We start from the raw sequence: 21743 nt of genomic DNA on the forward strand, positions 1-21743 counted from the left end.
GAAAACCTTGTTACAAATCCCACCTCAAACATTTACTATCCCAGGGGCAGTTAGGTTGCACCATAGGTAGAGCACCAGACCTGGAGTCAGGAGGACCTGAGTTCAAATCCGGCCTCAGATACTTGACACTTACTAGCTGTGTGACCCTGGGCAAGTCACTTAACCCTGATAGCTTTGCAAAAAAAAAAAAAAATGACTGTTCCAGCGACCTTGAGTCACCTAACTTCAATTTACCCAGCTACAAAGCGGGAATTATAATGCCTGTGGTATTTATGTCACAGGGTTGATGTGAGGATCAAGGGAAATAATGCAGCAAGTCCCAAAAGGCTTAGTGAAAGTTTAAGCTATTAGCATAAATAAAACAATTTAACAAATGACATTTATAAAATATTTAAAAATATATGTGTTTTATATATGTAAGGTATCCCTTAGTATAGGTGACTTAAACCTGCACTGAGACTTGTGAGACATCTGGTATACATAAAGCACACTATACATTTTCAAATGTTTTACAAAAGCCATACTCTTACTACTATGACTATGATTACAACTACTACTACTGCAATACTTTATTCCCCTGGCCTGCAAATTTTTAGGTGATTTTGGCCTCAGTTATCTGCTGCCCAGTGAGAAATACAAGCTTTCCCTAGAAAGCTAACCCTCGGGGTGGCGGGGGCAAGGCAGGAAGGTCTTTCCTACCTCATTTCTGTTCTAACTGGGCCCTACCAGGTCCTAGTGGTTTCCTCTTGACATTTAGGCTAGGTTAAGAATTAATAACTTCTAACTAAAACTCTAACTAAAATCATGGGTATCTAGTCTTCTTAGCACATTATTCACATAGCATGTTTGTATGTTCATCTAGTAAAGTCATCTACTCACAACTTAAAAGGATTTTTTTTTGGAGGGGGAGACATGGCTTCCAAAAATTCTAGTTTCCTTAGTAGCCCAATGTAACTAGCATGTAGAAAACTATCTCAACTCTTTACATCTATTTATTTTATCAGCTTGTGTCAACTTTAAACATTAGCACATGATCATAGGCTCAGCCTCAGTATAGGTGTCTTAGTTCATTCTTCATAAACTCATCCCGAATAGATTTCACAGCTAAGAAAAGGATACAGTCCTTACAGTGAAAGGCCTTTGTGTTATGGAGGACTTTGCTCTAAAGATTCAGCCTTTGTCTTAAAGAAGTGGACAAGGCCAGTTAGTGATTTTAAATGGCACTGCCATGACCAATGTGTGAAAAAATTATTTCTTTTCCATTTCAGGGCATGTCCAAGATAATTCTGTCACTTCTACTCAACATGGCACCCTTGAACAACACCATGTTCTACCCTCAATCTTTCTTCCTCACAGGCATTCCTGGATTGGAAAGATTCCATGTGTGGCTCACTATCCCCTTCTGCTGCCTCTATGGTATTGCCCTCTCTGGAAACAGTATGATCCTCTTTGTCATCATCACGGAGCCAAGTCTCCATGAGCCAATGTACTATTTCCTCTCCATGCTGTCTTTCACTGACCTGGGCCTATGCTTGTCCACCTTGATCACTATGTTGGGCCTTTTCGGGTTCAATGCCCGAGAGATCAGCTTTGATGCTTGCATTGGCCAAATGTTCTTCATTCACGGCTTCACCTTCATGGAGTCCTCAGTGCTACTGGCTATGGCCTTTGACCGCTTCATCGCAATCTGTAACCCACTAAGATATACCACTATCTTAACTAATTCAAGGATTGCTAAGGTAGGGATGGTGATTGTCATCAGGGGCACAGCAGCTCTGGTGCCCTTGCTCCTGCTCCTAAAACGTCTATCATTCTGTCATAGCCACGTTCTCCACCATTCCTATTGTTTCCACCCTGATGTGATGAAGCTATCATGTTCAGACACCAAGGTCAACAGCGTATTTGGATTGGCAATTGTCATCTCCACTGCTGGGGTAGATTCAGTCTTCATACTACTCTCCTATGTTCTGATCATCCACTCTATTCTCAGCATTGCATCTCCTGAAGAGCGCAAGAAAGCCTTTAGCACCTGCATCTCCCACATCAGTGCTGTAGCCATTTTCTACATCCCCATGATCAGCTTGTCCCTGGTGCACAGATTTGGGAAACATGCCCTTCCTTATGTACACACACTCATAGCCAATGTCTACCTACTCATTCCTCCAGTGATGAATCCTATTATCTATAGTGTGAAGACCAAGCAAATCCGCAGAGTGATCCTCAAAATATTCCTTCCCAAGAAAATTTAGGAAGGTTATTGGAAATGTAGAGAAGGCTGTACAGTGATTAGCTACCATCAATGGCCATCTAGTTGCATACCTGAGACCAAAGGATAAGAAAGCTAATAATAATGACTTCCATTAGAGACACCAGGGGTTATAGAGCTACCCTCATTGAGTATATGACAGAATAATGGATTAATGGCAAAGCTGGGGTTTATTATCTTCAAAGTATCATTTTCCTTGCAAAAAAAGAGGACCCCAGGACCTTAGGCTTATTTATGTCTCTTGCAATCAACAAGCTAACAAGGCATGGAACAGAGAATGAACTGATATACGCACAGATGGACCATAGCAATGACTCATACTCAAGTTAGTAGACAGTAATGAATGTTTATGTTTGAGTCCCTCATTTTCCAAGGAGTAATAGAGTCTCTCCAGACCTATAAGCGGCATCCAGGGATTAAAGGTCTTTAGAAAAAAGAATTCAGGATTGCTAAAGAATCAGACATCCCATTCTTTTAGGAAGTCAAGTGTGGAAAAGAACTCAAGGACCTGCACAGTCCAATCAGTTCACAATTCCAGTGAAAGGAAAACTCAGAGATTGTTCCTCCTGGTCATTACTCTATACCTCAATGTCCCTCAGTTCTGACTCCTGCAATTGCAAGTTTGAACCAAGAACTATTCTTACTCCAAGAATACCTCTGTAGGCTCCATTACCTCTGTGTCCAGCCATGCATAAGTTCTGTGCTATTCAGATCTTTCTCTACTACTGAACCTCAAGGATGCTTGTGTTACCTGAAGCTGTAACTATCCTCTGTCTCTCAAGAAAAATCTTTTCTCTCACTCAAATTTAGATGGCCAGAGACAACAAGGGCCTGGACTATATTACACATTGCTGATATATTCTATCAAGCTTATTTTGGGTTGCCTCTGGGGTAATTGACTGAAGTCCTGTTTGTATTAAATTGGTCCATCACCCTGAAGGATTATCAAACAAAAGGACTTCTCAGGCAGCTATGAAGAAATCCAGGCTTTCCCCTTCTCAATTACCACTCCCCTTCTCATTGCTAGGTATTGTGTGATTCAGTTTCATTCACCACCTTCCCTACTCTAGGATTCAGGCAGTTTGCCCACTCACCTAGTTTGTGTCATCTTCTAGATTTTTTGAGACTGGGGAAAACACTTTCACTCTCTTTCCATTTGCCTTTTCAATTCCACTTGAAACTCTGTCCTCAAAATTATTCAACTCCCCTAGTGCCAGGCCAGGCAAATTGTAATGAAATGCAGGGGATGAATAACTTAGCAGGAGTCATCAAGGAAGGCTGACACTTCAAGAACAAGGTGACATTTAAGATGATCCTTAAAGGATGACCTAGACTTGAATATGCAGAGAAACAGAAGAAAACACTCCAGGATAAGAACCGCCATAAGAGAAAATGCAAAGGAGGGAAAGTTTAGGGCATTTTAGAGAATGAGGTGAAGTAGATTAGCCAGACCGAAGAACACATATAATGAAACAATGGGATATGAGACCAGAAAAGTAGATTAGGGCCAGAAAACCATGAATTAGGAAGAAGCTGAGATCTCTATGATCTGGAGTCAGAGTTATCAGGGGAGTCTGGAAGGAGCAAATGCAAATTAAGCTGAACCTGAAAATATGGATAGCATTTGGAGTTGGGAAGATGGATATTCTGAGTGAGGGAAAAAGCATTTGACCGCAGGTGCAGGAAGATGATGGAGATCATAAGGCTGTTTGGGGATAATGAGTAGATCCCTTTGATGTATACACAGGCTTCATGTAGGGGAAAGTGAGAAATAGCATCTTTTCACATTTCTACAGAATTTTTAGGATTGCAATCCCAATGTGCATCTTACAATGCACATAATAATCATGAAAGGTAGGAAGAACAAGTGTTATCATGTGCAACAGATGGGGAAACAAAGTAGTGGTAGGCATGTCATTTGCACCACTCACATGACTTTAACTCCAGAATTTTGCTAGCTGTACCATGTGGTCATTTCAGAGTTGTTTGAGGGAGATGGTGATCATCAACACACTTTGGTGCATGTGTGAACTCCGTCTTGTTGCCAGCTAGGAGCTATGAGTGGTTATTGAGCAGGACAGTACAAGGGTTAAAGTAACCCTTCCTCCTCCTCTTCTATACCCACCATGATCTTTTACATATGATGTTTTTGTAGACACATTTTATCAGGGATAGCAAGGTGCTGTAGCGATTGGAACCAGGAATTGGAGTCAATAAGACCTGAGTTCAAATCCTATCTGAGAGGTAGGGCATTTGGCATCGACAAAATGTTCTTCATTCACAGTTTCACCTTTACAGAATCCTTGTGGCTCCTGGTTATGGCCTTTGACCATTTCATTGCTCTTTGTAAGCCACTAAAAAGTATCTCTGTCTTAATCTAATTCAAGGATTGCTAAGGCAGTGATGGTAATTGTCACCAGGTGCACAGCTGCTCCGGTACCCTTGGTCCTCCTACTCCACAAAGGCTAGGCTATGTGGCCCTGGGCAAGTCACATAATCTCTTTTGGCTTCAATTCCCTCATCTATAAAATAGGTATAATAATACCACCTATTTCACAGGGTTGCTGTGAGGATCAAATGAGATAATATATGGATAATACATGTAAAACTTTGCAAAAATTAAACTGCTATGTAAATTCTCACTATTGTTATTATCACCCTGTTAGATTTTTTTGAGGTGACAGATTGTATGTTACTTTCTTTAAATCTCCACAAGTCTAATGGAGTGTAGTTACATATACTCGAGTACTTTATTGGACATGTGATGCCCTCTTTGTGGGTACTCCATAGAAGCAAATTTCAATCTCTCAGTGACTTGCATCCTATGAAATTTATACCCATGTTTTTCTCATAAATAATAATAGCTCCTCCTCCAAGGATCTACCCAATACAATGTTGTTGTTGTGTCATTTTAGTTATACTGACTCTTTGTGACTCCATTTGGGGTTTTCTTGGCAAAGATACTGAAGTGGTTTGCTATTTCCTTTTCCAATTCATTTTACAGATGAGGAAACTGAGGTAAACAGGAGTAAGTGACTTTCCCAGTATGACACAACTAGTAAGTATCTGCGGCCAGATTTGAACTCATGAAGATAGTTCTTCCTCAGTACAAATCAGTGTTCTGTCTACTGTGCCACCAAGCTGCTCTCACCCAATGCAGTAGAACTCGTCATATTCTTTTAGCATCTTCAAGGTACCACTCAGATTCACTCAGGTTTTCCATAGATTTCTTTCATTTTCTGTATCTAATTGACCTAATTTTTTTTAATGTACTCAATCATCTATTTTGTCACTTCTAGCAATGTGCTATTATTAACAGTGGGTGCTGACTTTGGTAATCCTTCATTTTGGAGGCTGCTTACTTCACACTAATGCAAATATAGTAGGTATTAAGGAAACACTTGTTGATTAATTGATATAAAAGTAACGTATGACATAGTATGGGTAGCTAGGTGGTGCAATGGATAGAATGCCAGGCCTGGAGTCAGGAAGACTGATCCTCCTGAGTTCAAAATCTTGCCTTAGACATTTACTGACTGTGTGACCCTGGGCAAGTCACAACCATGTTTGCCTCAGTTTCCTTAGCTGCAAAATGAACTGGAGACAAAAATGACAAACAACTCCAGTAGCTTTGCCAAAAACAAAACAAAACAACAACAAAAAAAGAAACAAATGGGGTCAGGAAGAGTTGGACATGATTGAAAAAACGACGGAACATCTCCCCTCAAAGTGCTCTTAGTCTAGTTAAGACAACCAGGTGTTATACTTGTGACCATGTTTGGCCATGGGTCTATAGCATAGTCAGAGTGCTGCCTTCCTTGACCCTAAATGTCTGTGTAATTATCCACCAAGAGAGGGCAATATCCAAATTGTCCACCAGGTGGTGCTCTCTTTATCAAGTAGGCTTGTGCCTGTGGCTCCCTAAAGGCTGCAATATTCCAACTGCCCCACAGATCATTTTCACTCCCATAAATCCCTAAACTGCTCATACCACTAAAAGACCAAGCTTCAGTAACAGTGCTAAGAAGATTGAACAAATTCTCCCAGTCAAGTTCAAAATCTATCTAGGGGATGAAATGGAATATTGTTCAAAATCTGAAAAATATGAAATCAAGTAGCCTAAAATCATCTCATGAACTCCTGCTCTATATTAATTCATCTTTTTCTGCCAACGGCTTCTTTCATTCACAGCTCTCAGACACACAAAATGCTGTGATAACAGTTTATCGGACATAAGTTGAAAGGAGATAAATCATTTCTACATGAAATAACTTGCTCTCAGCTACCTGCTTTGCCACTACCTATTATCTTCCCAGATTTTCTGTTGTGTGTGTGGAGTGGGAACTGAAGGATTGGAGACCCAACCACATGAAACCATGGTTGTGGGAAAGAAATTATAGAAGTTAGCTGCACAAATTAGAAACAAATGGAGAATACTAAGGGAGAAATCACTCCTATTTCCACCCCACCCCAGCTTACCAGCCTGTAGGGATTAGCCATGGATCAAGTCAACATCTTCTCCTGGTCTCTGCGATCTTTCCAGGCTCAGGATCTATGCCTCTCTCACATTTGATCTTCAGGTTTGCCTTCCAGGAGCTTTATATTCCGGCCAGTTCTGGTTCTGGTCTCTTCACTTCTCCTCATGTTCCTAATCATAAACTACTTGCCTCGTGACTTTCTTATCAACAAGGAAATCTGAATATATGGACAATGGAAGGAAGACTGAAAGTCAACTTTGGAGGTTACCAAATGCAGATAATACCTTCCTTTCTACCGTCTCAGAATTTCTTCCATGTTCTAGCAACAGTTCACTTGGAACTCCAGTTAGAGATGATCGATAATTCCCCCTTCATGTGCTGAACATATTAGAAAGCTTGTTTCCTCAGTCCCTGTCTCTCTGCCCTTTTCTCTGTCTCTACCTATCTTTTCTCTTTCAAAATGTCTTTATCTTTTGACTCTGTCTCTCTATCTCTTTGTCTGTCTCTATCTCTATTTCTCTCTCTCTCTTTCTCTCTCTCTCTCTCCCATGCCAATGGATCAACAATTCAAAATAAAAGAGGGTAAGGATCCCAGGGCACAGATTTATGTGGGAAGGGGAATGGAGAATGAAGAACAATTTAGCTTAATATACCATAAACGGATGAATTGACTACGACTAGATACCCATAGCAAGGATATGGACATAATGTGGTGTGGCAGATCAAGGAGAGAGATCAGTGTGGGGTGGAGCTGTCAAGGAAGGCTACAGAGAGGAGGTAGAAGCTGACTTGGGCCTTGAAGGATCAGTAGAATTTTTTTTTTTTGTAGGGGGAATGAAGCAAATAGGGTAGACATAACAGACAGGAACCATCATCGTCACAGCACAGAAATGGGAATACGTCTTTTGTTTGTGTGTATATTGTGTGGGAAGCAGTTAAAAAGGGAAAGAGTGAAAAATTCAGATTGGCTGATGTGTCAGAAATATTGTAAAAATGTTTTTATTCAGGCATCAGTTGAACTAGATGGCCTCTGAGTTCCCTTCTCTCTAAGTGAAAGTCTGCCATCCTGATCCTGTGCTACTGAATAGGCCTGGTCTGGTGACTGAAAAAAGAGGACTGTGAATACCAGGGACTTGGCTTCAATCCCAAATTTGTCACCAAGTAACTGTATTGCTCATATCACCTCATCAGCCCCTCCCTCATCTGTCAAACAGAGATAATAATCTTAATGTCTCATTTTCTCTCGCTTCAAGATAGGTCAATGAGAGATTAGGTGAGAAAGGGCTCTACCCTGTGTTAAGGATTTTTGTTATTTTTCCCAGCATAACTCTTAAGGATTTTCCTGTCTTTGGCAATCTTCCTTACCCTAATTTCTCACCAACTGACTTTAACCTTCCTAGTTTTTCTACCTCAGTTCCTGATGAGATTCTGAGCTTCAGGACAGCAGGAACCTTTGTTTATTTAATTATTTCTCATCAACCACTGTGCCAAACAAGGTTGTGAATGGAGTATATGTCCAACAAAGATATGTTGTTTGGTTGGTTATTTGTTTGGTTGGATGAATGAATAGGTATGGAATCCAAGATGAGATAGGTAGGATGGATTCAGACATGAGATGGCCACTGTGAAGAGCTTGACTTTAATCCTATAGGTTAAAAGAGACTAACAGTTTATTGGAAGCAAAGAACAATCTATCATAGAAATGTATTTTTCTGCCTTCAAAATCCTCAAGGGAATCCACCACTACCATCATGCATGCACATAAACACACATAACATTTTTAGCAATAGTCCTCCGCACACTAAACCCCATGAGGGTTTCTTGGCAGCATCATAAGAAGGCTGGAACCAGATAGGGTCAACCAGATTACTCTTCTCATGGGTGGCTTGTCTGTGCTGCTGTCTTGGTGAGTAAGTCAGTCTGGGTTAGTAGCAGAGGATTAAAAATAGGATAGCCTTAGTGGAATGGGGGGGCCAGGACTAATGAAAGTCGGCCAGGATTAAGCATCAATTTGTCACATTAGGCATGCATGGGAGAAGTTGAGTGACAGTAGTATTGCATATGTACAGTCTGGGCTGAGTCTTATCTGGTATGTAGTCCAAGGGAACAAGGGAGAAAAAGAATAAAGCAGTTATAGTTAGGATGGGTTGATAGCTGAGATGGGAACTATATGACAAGAGACTGGTAGAAACACAGGGAGGGATTGCTTTGGATTACAAAAGTAAAGAGGAAGGTGGATGGCAGGGTGTCTTACTTTGAGGGTCATTCTCTATAGAGAGGTGGGAGTGGGAGAACGGGGGCTGGTAATTATGAAAGAAAATTGCCTGAAAGTAAGAGCATTAGAGAAGATATAAGCCTTTATTCTGGGGAAAAGATGAAGAGAAAGGACCTGACTTCATGAACTACCTTGTGGACTTAAGTCTCTCAGAGTGATGGTGTGAGAGTTGTAAGGTACTTAAAAGACCTGAACATATAGATTCTGTAATGGTGCTAGATCTTTGCCTGATGGAAAAGAAGGGATGGTGATGCCCTCAGCTGGCTCTGTGCCTTTTTAGAATCCCAATGTTTAGATTAGGAGGGAACTTTAAATATCACCTTTCCAACTTTCACATTTTATAAGTGAAGAAGCTGAGGGAGAGATTAAATGGTTTACCCAAAGGTAGTAATTAGCACAGCCAGGGTTTGAACCCAGGTCTGTCAGAGTTCTGACACTACAAAGGACTTCAAAAACCATCTTGCCCAATCATCTTAATATTGCAAAGGAAGAAATTGAGATTCAGGGACACTGATTACCTTACCCAAGGTCAAACAGCTAAGCATCAGAGGCAGGATATGAACCAAAATCCCTTCAGTGTTTTGTGACTCCAAATTCAGGGTTATTTTATAACACAGCTGTCTTCCTCCTCCTCACCTCCTAACCTCATCCCAATTACTGACACTCCATTTCATCAAACTCTTTCTCTCTTTTCCTCCTCCCATCCAAACTCTTTTTAGTACTGAGTTTAGTATCAATCACTTGTGCCTCAGAGAGAATCAGATTCTTAAGTTGCTATGCCCCCCTTCCTGGGATTTGTAATGTAATCCCCATGAGTCCTTGAGGAATAAAAGACTCCACCGTGGGGAAGGGTTTCCAGGGCTCAGGTGATAGTTTGGGAAGAGACTGAGAGGCAGAGAACCTTCCCTCCTAGACGTGAAGACTGCTTTGATGTATAGTAGCCCCTCCTCCTCAGACCTGAGAATGACAGGTTTGTTCAGATGGTGCAAATGGGGGACAGTCCCAAACTGGGGAATGGGACCTGGGGAAGGATGTTGGACTAAGGGACAGGGGAAAGGAGACAGACTTTATAGATATTAAAAAAGAGACCACTGCAGTTAGAGTCAGAAGATGAGGGTCCAGTTCCTTGGCTCTTAACCTTAGGATCATAGATATTGAGCTAAAATGGACTTCAGAGGTCATCTAGTTCAACCCCCTCATTTGACAATGAAGGAATCTGAGAAGTGGGCAGTTTAAATAACATGTGCAGTATCACAAAGCTATTTGTCAAAGGCGGGATTTGAATCCAGTACTCTGATTCCAGAGTTAGTTCTCTTTCCCTCCAAAGTCAGTTTCTTCTTCTGTAAAATAAATGTATTATAAGTACTTACATCTCAGGGTGATAGTGAGGATCAAAAGGGTTTATATTCCTAAAGTGTTTTCAAACCTTTAAAGTCCTATATAAATGCTGACTAGCTAGTGGTAGTAGTAATAGCAGTAGCAGCAGCAGTAATAACAATAATAATTAGCCAGTAGGTGGCGTAGTGAATAGAGAACTGGAGCAGGAATCGGGAACGCCTGAAATCCAATATAGCCTTAAGTATTTACAATCTGTGTGACCCTGAGCAAGCCAGTTAACTTCTAACTGCCTCACTTGGCTCATTTGTAAAATGGTGATGATAATAGCACCTACCTCCTAGGTTTGTTGTGAGAAGAAAATTGGGAAATCATTGTAAAGTGCAAAGCTCTATGTAAATTTAAGCTATTTTTATTATCATTGTTTTTAGTGTTAGTGTTGCTGTTGTTATGAATAAACTCATCGGCAAACATTTATTAAATTCATCCTGGCATATGTCGGGCACTGTGCTAATAAAAATAATAGTTATTATCATTGTCATTATTGCTAATATTATTATAGCCTACCATACCATGCTGTGGCAAACGCAAAATAATAGTAGCTCGCTTTTACATAGTACTTTAAGGTTAACAAAAGTGCCTTACATACATTATCTTCTCTAATGCTCTCAATGTCCCTGTCAAGTAGGTGACATTTTACTCACTTTATATATGAAAAGTTAAAAGATTTGTCCTTGATCACACAACAAGTAAGTGTCTTACTCAGGATTTGAACCCATGTCTTTGCAGGTCCATTATTCCATCCACTCTACCATACTACTTCCCACCTGGGTGGGAGGTGGGGATGGAGGGAGTATTTGAACTACATGATCACTAAGGGCCCTTCTGGCACTGACTAGTTCTATGGATAGTTCCTGAGAACTCACAATCATCTCTGAACCTCCTTTTCCAAATCCTCAAGTTCCCCCATCTGAGGAATCAAGGTCTTTTTACTTCATCCTTCATTTCATCTCCAATCCTTCTTCTTTGAGGCAAAATGATTGGATTTCCCACTGCAGCTACACAAATATAGGAAGCACCTCTAAGAGCAGCAGTTCAGAGACAAGGAGATGGAAATGTACACAGGAACCCTGGCACTGAAAGAGACCTTCAAAAGTTATTTCATTTCTGCTCCTGCTTCCAGGATAGCTGGCCCCTACAGCACTGCTGAAAGGTGAGAATCTACTCTAATCATAACTCCTGGCCTACTAAGTAAGGGCATGGACCTCTCCCCATCAGGAATGCATGAATTCTCCAATGCAAACCTTAATCCTTGAGGCTGCTAGCTTGTTTTCTCTTGTTCAAGTCCCGGAGAATATAGACCCCATCTGGGTCACCATTCTCCATCTGTTAAGTCCCTGGCACCTTGGAGACTATTAGACAAAAAAGCTGAAGGTAAAAAGAGCCAGGGATAGTTGGGGGAGGCCAGAGGAAAGTATTTCTGTGGTTATATCATTTGAGGAGGGCACCAATAAAAGGAAGAATGCCTTGAGGATGAAATATATGACAGGATAATATAGTACTGGTGTTTCTTTCCTGAAAGCAAAATCCTAAGTGACTTCTGCTTTCCTGGTAACAACAAGGAAGAGCAGACATTTCAGCTTGTCCTTTGATCACTACAAGAAGGAACAAAGAGGAAAGGACAGAAGTGGGTCACTGAATCCTCATTCAACTGTAGGAGAACATCAAGGAGGTCTCACTCAAAGGATCACAGCAGGAAGGATTAGGCAATGAGGGCCAGTGGTAAGAGAATCTTAATAGGAGGACAAATTAATTACAAATTAATTCAATAAATATCTTCTAAGTGCCTTGATAGATAGGTGGCAACTGTCAGTTCTGTAGAAAAGAATCAGGCACTGTTCCTACTCACAAAAAAACTTATACTTTTATGTGATGATATATGGACATTGCAAAGATGTAATCCCAACTAGTCATATTCTTCTCAGTTTCCAAACTTACCCACTTCCTGAGATAACCATTTTTGTTTGTATGTTTGAATAGGAGAGTGATATGATCAAACCGTGCTTTAGGAAGATGAATCTAGCCATGACTTCCACGAAAGATTAGAGTCAGGGAAACCAGATAGGAGCCTGCTCTAATAGTTTATGAAGTTTATAATCAGTCTCGAATTGGATGGAAACCATGAAAATGAAAAGTGGTTGAAATGTGAGCAAAGTCTTCCTTCCAGGACTCCATACAAGGTATAGCTGTCATTTTAACAACCCTTACTCTCTAAGAATTCTCACAGGTCGACCCTTCCATTCAGCATCTCAACACAAGGCAAATGGTAGTGGTGTGCTTTTGTTGCTATATGGAGGGCAAGGTACACTCCAAACATCAACATAATAAGCAGAAGCCAGCCTGCAAAATTGCCAGATAGTGTCCATACTTCAAATTCTCTCCTTCACCCAAGTGTTTATGTCTGAAACTGATTGATCAGAAGCTCTTTCCTTTGAGGTAAGTATTTCTCTCCTTGAGCTACTATTTAAAACAAAAATGACTATAGGAAGTCAATACATTAGTAAGAATCAGTTCATCTGATGTTATTTCCTATGACATGGCCCCGGGAGGTTCCAGGATCATGGAAGAAGAAAAGAAAAGATTAGAAGATGCAAGAACACTGGAAAGAGGCAGCTGGGTCTGCTCTCCCTAATTATTTCCTTTTGTATCCTGCAGGCACTGTGATCTTACCCCCTTCTTCAGGCTCTGTCTCTTACTACCAACTATGAACCCCTGTAACTTTACCCACACCACTTTCATTCTTATGGGCCTCCCAGGACTGGAAGCTGCCCAGTTCTGGATCGCCTTCCCTCTTCTGTTCATGTATATTGTGGCAGTGCTGGGCAACTGCACAGTGGTTTTCATTGTGAGAACAGAACATAGCCTACATGCCCCCATGTACCTCTTCCTTTGCATGCTGGCAGCTATTGACCTGGCGCTCTCCACCTTCACAATGCCCAAGATCCTTGCTCTATTCTGGTTCAACTCTCAGGAGATCACCTTTGATATGTGTCTCACCCAGATGTTCTTCATCCATGCTCTTTCAGCCACAGAGTCCACTGTACTCTTGGCCATGGCCTTTGACCGTTATGTGGCCATCTGCCACCCTCTTCGGCATGCGGCTATACTCACCAACACTGTCACAGCTCAGATAGGCATAGTAGCTGTGGTGAGGGGCTCCCTTTTCTTCCTTCCACTACCACTGCTCATCAAGAGGCTTCATTTATGTGGCTCAAACGTCCTTACCCATTCCTATTGTGTGCACCAAGACATGATGAAGCTGGCCCATGCTGACACCATGCCCAATGTGGTTTATGGGCTCACTGCCATCCTGCTGGTTATGGGTGTTGATGTGGTGCTCATCTCACTCTCTTACTTCCTGATCATACATACTGTGCTACAGTTGCCGTCTCGGACAGAACGGGCAAGGGCCTTTGGAACCTGTGTCTCACACATTGGTGTGGTTCTAGCATTTTATGTACCACTAATTGGTCTATCTGTGGTGCACCGCTTTGGAAACAGCCTCAACCCCATTGTACATGTGCTCATGGGTAATGTCTACCTAATGGTGCCACCTGTCATCAATCCTATCATCTATGCTGCCAAGACCAAGCAGATCCGCTACCGGGTACTGGCCATGTTCAAGGTCACCTGTGACAAGGAGCTTCAGGCTGTTGGGAGCAGCTGACACCTTTTACATGGATATCTTATGTCCCCATGGTGGCTTCCTCTCAACCACCTGGAAATATAGATTCTCTAATGGATTTCTGTGTTCATAAGTGCATCAGAACTGTCAGAATAGTACAGTGGAAAGAGCACTAGCTCTGGTGTTACAGAACAAGAAATTGCTCTCTGAATTTCATTTCTCTGTCTTCTGCAATAGGGATGCACAATCTTGCTTGCACTCCTTCCCCTAGGGTAGTTATGAGATCCAAATGATATCTTAAGTCATGTGCTCTTTGACCCTAGAAAATACATAATACTAAAGAACATAATACTAAAATACTAAATACATAATACTAAAGAACTCTAGAAATATTTAAGTTAGTGCTTCAAAAATTATTTGGTTTTGTGATTTAAGAAGGCAGCATGACCTTGTAGGGCTGATAGTGGAGTTGTGCTTGCAATCAAGAAGATAGTGGGTTCAAATTCACCTTAGACACTTGCTAGTTGTCTTGGACAAGTCATTTGCCCTTTGGATGCCTGATTTTTATTATTTGGAAAATGATTAGGTTGGAAATAATGGCTTCTAACAGGCGTTCAAGCTCTAAATCTATGATCTTAACGATACCATGATGTATAAGAGAACTCTTTCCACTGAAGGTGAATACAGCTTCTTCTTCATTTCATTTTACATTTTCAAAAGTTGTGGCTACTGGTTTAAGGAATGAGGTATGCTTAGCTTAAAGAAGCTTTTTTTGGGGGGTGGTGCTAATATTTATTTATTTGAAGGGGTATCATAGAAGACAAATTAGACTTTTCCATAGAATATAAACTTCTTGAGGGCAAGAATGGCTTTACTTTTGTGATTCTCATTTTATCCGTGACTTTAGCATGCACAGTACAGTGGAAAGAACAATAGATTTGGAGTCAGATAATCTTGGTTCAAATCTTAACTGTATTGCTAGTTGCCTGGGTGAACCTGGAAAACTTATTAAACTTCTTTGGGCCTCAGTTTCCTTTGAGTGGGTTAGCCTAGATGACTTCTGAGTTCTTTTCTAGTGTAAACACTTAACCATAATGATTCTTGTTCAATCTCTGGTGCCTAATACAATAACGTGTGTATATGTATGTGTGTATATGTATACACATATACACATACATATATCATATTAATATATACATATATGATATATCAACATATGAGTATGTATATGTGTATACATACATATATACACACATGTATGTATGTGTGTTTATGTATATATTACATATAATGCATATTATGTATATGAGTGTATATTTTTTTCTCCTTTTTTATTTTTTATTTATTTATTTATTTTTAATACTAGATCAAACTGGCTTCTAACCTGTGGGTGACCAAAGCCAAATAGAGTAGACTAGAGACAGGAGACTCTTTAAACAGAAGTTTAATTTCAAAGTGAGGGAAATAGCTTGCAAGTAAAGTCCTCCTTCTTAAGAAGGAGCACTCACCCTCTTATGGCAAAGGTAGGGTTTTTTATATATTTGTTTATATTTTAACATGAGTTTTTAAAACTTTGGGTTACAAATTTTCTCCCTTCCTCCCTCCCCACCCACCTTCATTGAAAAGGAAAGCATCTCAATACAGGTTATAGGTGTGTTCTCATGCAAAACACTTCCTTAGTAGTCACATTGTGAAAAACTAAGTATATTTCCCTTCATCCTATTCTACCCCTCATTTATTCTATTCTCTCTTTTGACCCTGTCCCTCCTCAGACGTGTTTGCTTCTGATTATCCCCTCCCCCAATCTGCCCTCACCTCTATTAATCCCCTGCTCTCTTGTCCCCTTCCCCCCCCCTTATTTTCCTGTAGGGTAAGATAGATTTCCACACCCTATTGTGTATGTTATTCCCTCCTTAAGCCAAATCCTATGAGAATAAGATTCACTCATTCCCTCTCACCTTCCCCCATTTCCCCTCCACTGTAAAAGCTTTTTCTTATCAGTTTCATGTGAGATGATTTACCCCATTCTACTCCCTTTCTCCTTCTCCCAGTATTATCCTCTCTCACCCCTTAATTTTATTTTCCAGATGTCACCCCTTCATCTTCAACTCACCCTGTGCCATCTATCTATCTACCTTTCTATCTATCTATCTATCTATCTATCTATCTATCTATCTATCTATCTATCTATCTATCCATACATACATATATTTTTTCCCTCCCACTCCCTAATACTAACAAAGGACTCATGAGTTACAAATATCATCTTTCCATGCAGGAATGTAAACAGTTCGACCTTAATAAGTCTCTTATGATTTCTCTTTCCTGTTTACCTCTTCCCTGTTTCACTTGAGTCTTCTATTTGAGAGTCAGATTTTATATTCAACTCTGGTCTTTTCCTCAGGAATGCTTAAAAGTCCCGTTTCATTGAATGACCATTTTTTACCCTGAAGGATTATACTCAGTTTTGTTGGGTAGGTGATTCTAAGTTGTAGTCCTATGTCCTTTGCCCTCCGGAATATCATACTCCATGCCCTCCAGAAGCTGCTAAATCTTGTGTTATCCTGATTGTGTTTCCACAATACTTGAATTGTTTCTTTCTGGCTGCTTGTAATATTTTCTCCTTGACCTGGAAATTCTGGAATTTGGCTAAAATATTCCTAGGAGTTTTCCTTTGGGGATCTCTTTCAGGAGGTGATTCTTTCCATGGTGGATTCTTTCCGTTTCTATTTTGCCCTCTGGTTCTAAAATATCAGGGCAGTTTTCCTTGATAATTTCTTGAAAGATGATGTCTAGGTTCTTTTTTTGATCATGGCTTTCAGATAGTCCAATAAGTTTTAAGTTCTCTCTCCTGAATCTATTTTCCAGGTCAGTTGCTTTTCCAAAGAGATATTTCACATTCTCTTCTATTTTTTCATTATTTTGGATTAGTTTTACAGTGCCTTGATTTCTCACATAGTTGCTAACATTCAATTGCTCCATTCTAATTTTTAAGGAAGTATTTTCTTCAGTAAGCTTTTGGACTTCCTTTTCCATTTGGCCAATTTTGCATTTTAGGGCATTCTTCTCCTCATTGACTTTTTGGACCTCTTTTGCCATTTGAGTTAGGCTATTTTTTAAGGTGTTATTTTCTTCAGTATTTTTTTGAGTCTCCTTTAGCATCACTCCCAGTTTTTCTTCTACTTCTCTTGCTTTTCAAAATCCTTTTTCAGCTCTTCCATGGCCTGAGACCAATTCATATTTTTCTTGGAGGCTTTGGATGTAGGAGCTTTGGCTTCATTGTCTTCTTCTGGTTGTATGTTTCGATCTTCTTTGTCACCAAAGTAAGATAATATAATCTGACTCTTTTTGTGCTGCTTGCTCATGATCCCAGCCAATTACTTGAGTTACAAACTCTTTGTTAAGGTAGGGGTCTGTTTCCAGTGTGGAGAATGTACTGTCCCAAACTTCAGGGGTTTTGTGCAGCTGTTTTCAGAGATACTTCTAGGGACCTGTAAATTTTCAGTTCTTCCAAGGTGCTATGATCAAGGGCGAGGTGTTTATTCCTTTCCTGTCCTGTGCTCTGCTCTATGAGTGACCACAAGCACTCTTTTCTGTCTTGGAACTGTGAGGAGGATTTCCTTTCCACAGCCACTATAAGCTCCACCACACCAGCACTCCTCCTCGCCCCAGGACCAGCACCCAGAACTGTGACCCAGATCCAAGCAAGGCCAAAGCAAGAGAATCCTGCACCAGCAGAGAGATCCCTGCAATCACCCTCTGTCCCGCTACCCGATTCCCCCTCAGTCTGTAGGCTGGAAGCTTAGGAGGTAGCCAACACCCTGGGGCTGAGCTCAGGGAATGAGGCTGGGACCCTGTGCTTCTCTCTCTCACTGCAGACACAGACTTTTCCCACTGACCTTCTAAGTTGTCTTTGGCCTTCGTGGGTTGAGAAGTCTGGAAACTGCCACAGCTGCCTGTGCTTCAGTCCTCTGAGGCGTGCTCCAGGTTCGCTGTGGCCTGGGCACCCACACCAAACTGCATTCCTTTCCCAGCCCAGTGCGATATACCTTTCTGGTCAACCATCCAGGTTGTCTTGGGCTGGAAATTTGTTTCACTCTGTCTTTTTGAGGGGTTCTGCTGCTGTAGAATTTGTTTAGAGCCATTTTTTATAGATATTTGGAAGGGTTTGGGGGAGAGCTCAAGCAAGTCACTGCTTTTACTCTGCCATCTTGGCTCCAGCCCAAGGGTAGGGTTTTTAAGCATGAAAACCACAAATGGCTGGACCACAGCACAGGTATTCTTGGGTCTTGTGTGAATAGAATCAAAGTCATTAGGATCATTGAGCCTTGCAGTTGTTCAGCAGGGCACAAAACCAGGATTAGCATGGTCAGGAGCAGCAGTGGGACACCTGGTTTGGTTCACTTGGTGGTTACAATCAAGGGATTGTTGCCAGTTACAAGCATGGGGGATTATTGTTATGCCAACCTCAGAGTACAGTTTGCTTGATGGGCCTTAACTCTGGAAAACAGGGTATAATAGTACTTGACTATATATGTATGTATGTATGTATATGTACATATGACATAATAAATGCTAGTTTAATTAAATAAAATTCTTCTTAACTCTACTAAAAGCAGTGGGTGAAAATTGCAGGAATGAAGGATTCTGCTTGAAGTATTAACAAAAATTCTTCATAGCAATTAGAGCTGTTCCAAATTGGAAAGTGGTTGACTTATAAAGTAGTAAGCTCCCCATAACTAGTGGGCTTCAAGAAGAGAGCAAATGTTCCTCCTGTTTTTTGGATAACATTGTAGAGGAGATTCCAGTTCTGGTATAGATTTAGCTAAATGACCTCTGAGGTTCCTTCCAACTCTTAGGTTTTGTCCTTCTGTAAAGCCATTTAATGTCTTTGAGCCTCAGTTACTTCATCTGTAAAATGGGCATGATACTGGAGATGACCAGATTATAGGGCTATTATAAGAAAAGTACTTTGTTTAGCAGTACCAGATCTTAAAGTATATTATAAGGCAGTAATTATCAAAACTATCTGGTACTGGCTAAGAAATAGAAAGGTAGATTAGGGGAAAAGAGTAGACATACAATTTACAGCAGGAAATGACTACAGTTACTTTGCGTTTGACAAGTGAAGAGACTAAAGTTTTGTAGATAAGAATTAATTATTTGGTAAAAATTGTTGTGAAAGCTGGAAAACAGTCTGGCAGAAATTTGGCATAGACCAATATTTTACAGCATTTACCAAGATTAGGTCGAAATGGATACATGACCTAGATATAAAGGGATGTAATTCAAGAAAATTTGAAGAACACAGAACATATTAATTATTTTACTTACAATGTATACAGTAACAGTAATATTGTTTTAAGAAAAACTTAGAGCAACTAAGTCATTTTGACTGTTAAAAATAACAAATTAACTACAAAGGACCTATGAAGGAAGATGCAATCTATATCCAGAGAAAGAACTGATGCATAAAAGTATGTATAGTATGGGTATATATATATATATATATATACATATATATATGTGTGTGTGTGTATGTGTGTGTGTGTATACATATGTATATATACATACACATATTTGTGTCTAATGGTAGATATCTCTAAGGTGGGGGGAGGGGAAAGGAAAAAAGAAAGTTACATGATAATTTTATTATATATTTAAAAGGAAAAGCAAGTTGTAAATAACAGTTTTTCAGTTTCATGAGTAATCCTCTTTTCTATTCTACTTTATTATGGAGGTGCTTGTTTTGTTTCTTAAGTTTAGAACAAAAAATTAAATTAAAAAAGAGAAAGGTACTTTCTCTTCATTGTCATTAATCATCATCGTTATATCACTGCCTTCAAACCAAAAATTCCTAATTATCAGCTCCCACAGACTGATTATTCATAGAATTTAGAGCCCTTTCAACTTTGTTCAAACCTGTGGCAGAACTGAGAAGGGGGCCAGAAATTCTTTTTCTCTTTAGAGCAGAGCCTCGTGGGGTTGAGGTGAACCAGACAAAGATCCTAGAGCATAGATGTGATGACTTTGGGGTCATTCAGCCCCCTAACAATTAAGGGACACTGAATTGTGGTTTCTAATAGAGTTTGATGACTAGATTGCTGTTCCCCATCTCCATATCTGAAGATGGAACAAAAAAAATCTTGTATATTTCTTCAATAAAGAATCATGTTAGACATAATGATGGAGTTCTACATTTAAGGGATTGAATCACTAAACCCAATGACCTAAGAAAAATGAGAGGTTGGACTAGATGACCAACAAAATTCCTCTGACTCTAATGTTCTTTGCCAAGTTCTCAATTTATGATCAAGAAAATTTAATGAAGTCACCATTCCTTTAATCCCATCACTCTTCAAATATCTTACTACTCCAGGGCCACTTTTTTTCAAAATTGAGCAGTTGGGGATGTTTGTCATCTTTGCTACCCAACCAACTTCTTTTCTGTGACTCCTCCATCCTTCCGACTTCTCCCAATTTTGCTCTCAATTGGCTCACATAATTGGGAAAAAAATCACTTCTTTCTAAGCCTCAGTTTCTCCATTTGTCCATACAAAATGATGGGTCTGATTATTCCTAACAGCCTAGGATCCTATGAAAAGAGAATGAGAATGTAACTAAACACTCCAAAGTTATAAGGAAACAAAGGATGATCCTATCTCCCAGAGTTATTTGTATTTTTAAAAAAAAATTTTCTTGAAAATGGAGGAAAAGACTATCATAATCTAAAGAAATAAACATTCATTGGCAGAATTTCAGACTCAATGGCAGGGTAATTTGGAGATTTCTCTGGACAGGCCTACATGAAGCAACCTTCAGCCTAAGTGACTTCTATCAACACTGACTCCAAGGCTGGTTGGAGGGCAAGGGAAAAGGAGACACACACACACACACACACACACACACACACACACACACACACATACACACACACACACTCCCTGGGGGTTAAAGAATTGTCTAGTCTAGGAGGCAAAATCTCTGAGGCTTTTCCATTATAGTTCAGTCAGGAAAAGTTTCCAAAGTTTTGGGGAGGCCAGGAGAGAACGGAACAGAAACAGGACAGAGGAGAGACAGAATCAGGGTTTGGGGAGGTAGAGGAAACAATGGTTCTTTTCTTAACAGAGATTTAGCTTGAGCTGGTGACACTGCCAAAGAGAAAAAGCTATCTCTGCAATCAATACTTAAGCCCACTGAGCTGAGAGGATCATAAGATTTATAGCTGAAAAGAACCTTAGGTATTTATTGTCATTTGACAGATGAAGAAAAGGGATTGTCCAAAGTCACACAGGTGGTAAACAGAAGATCTGGAAATAGATTCAGATACTTTTGTCTCTAATCTTGCCACCATACCCTGAGCAGGACGTCAAACCTTTCTGAGTTGTTACTAAAAGCCCCCTGAGAAGAAGTCCCAGGACACACTCCTAGCCCCTGAAAAAGTGGTCTCCTTCCTAACTTCATTATTTAGGGGTGGGTCACTGTAAACTTTCATTGAAAATATGAGAAAGTAAGAGTATGGGATCCTAGGAATACTCTCTATTCTTAACTACTCCAGAAGGGCACAATTGTCTGTAAGACTTTAATACTACCCTCTCCACATATCCTTTTCAAACCTTTCCCCAAAGGGAAACATTCATAATCATGTCCTCTAAAGGCCCCACCTCTTGAGGGCACCAAAACCCTTTCCACTCCTAAAATGGG

The 21743-nt window shown here is 40.2% G+C and overlaps 2 protein-coding genes across 2 annotated transcripts; both read left to right on the forward strand.

Annotated features, from left to right (window-relative positions):
- The first annotated feature begins 1292 nt into the window (after positions 1 to 1292).
- Positions 1293 to 2249, forward strand: LOC114046066 (olfactory receptor 51F2-like). Its single transcript, XM_027866296.1, has one exon. It carries the CDS (start codon positions 1305 to 1307, stop codon positions 2247 to 2249), a length of 945 nt encoding a protein of 314 aa, XP_027722097.1. The 5' UTR covers positions 1293 to 1304.
- Positions 2250 to 13115: 10866 nt separating this feature from the next.
- On the forward strand, positions 13116 to 14081 carry LOC114046006 (olfactory receptor 51E2). Its single transcript, XM_027866223.1, has one exon. The coding sequence runs from the start codon at positions 13119 to 13121 to the stop codon at positions 14079 to 14081; it is 963 nt and encodes a 320-aa protein (XP_027722024.1). The 5' UTR covers positions 13116 to 13118.
- Positions 14082 to 21743: the final 7662 nt, after the last annotated feature.

The sequence above is a fragment of the Vombatus ursinus genome, unplaced genomic scaffold (genome assembly GCF_900497805.2).
Source record: "Vombatus ursinus unplaced genomic scaffold, bare-nosed wombat genome assembly UNPS02014780.1, whole genome shotgun sequence".
NCBI classification, from domain to species: Eukaryota; Metazoa; Chordata; class Mammalia; order Diprotodontia; family Vombatidae; genus Vombatus; species Vombatus ursinus.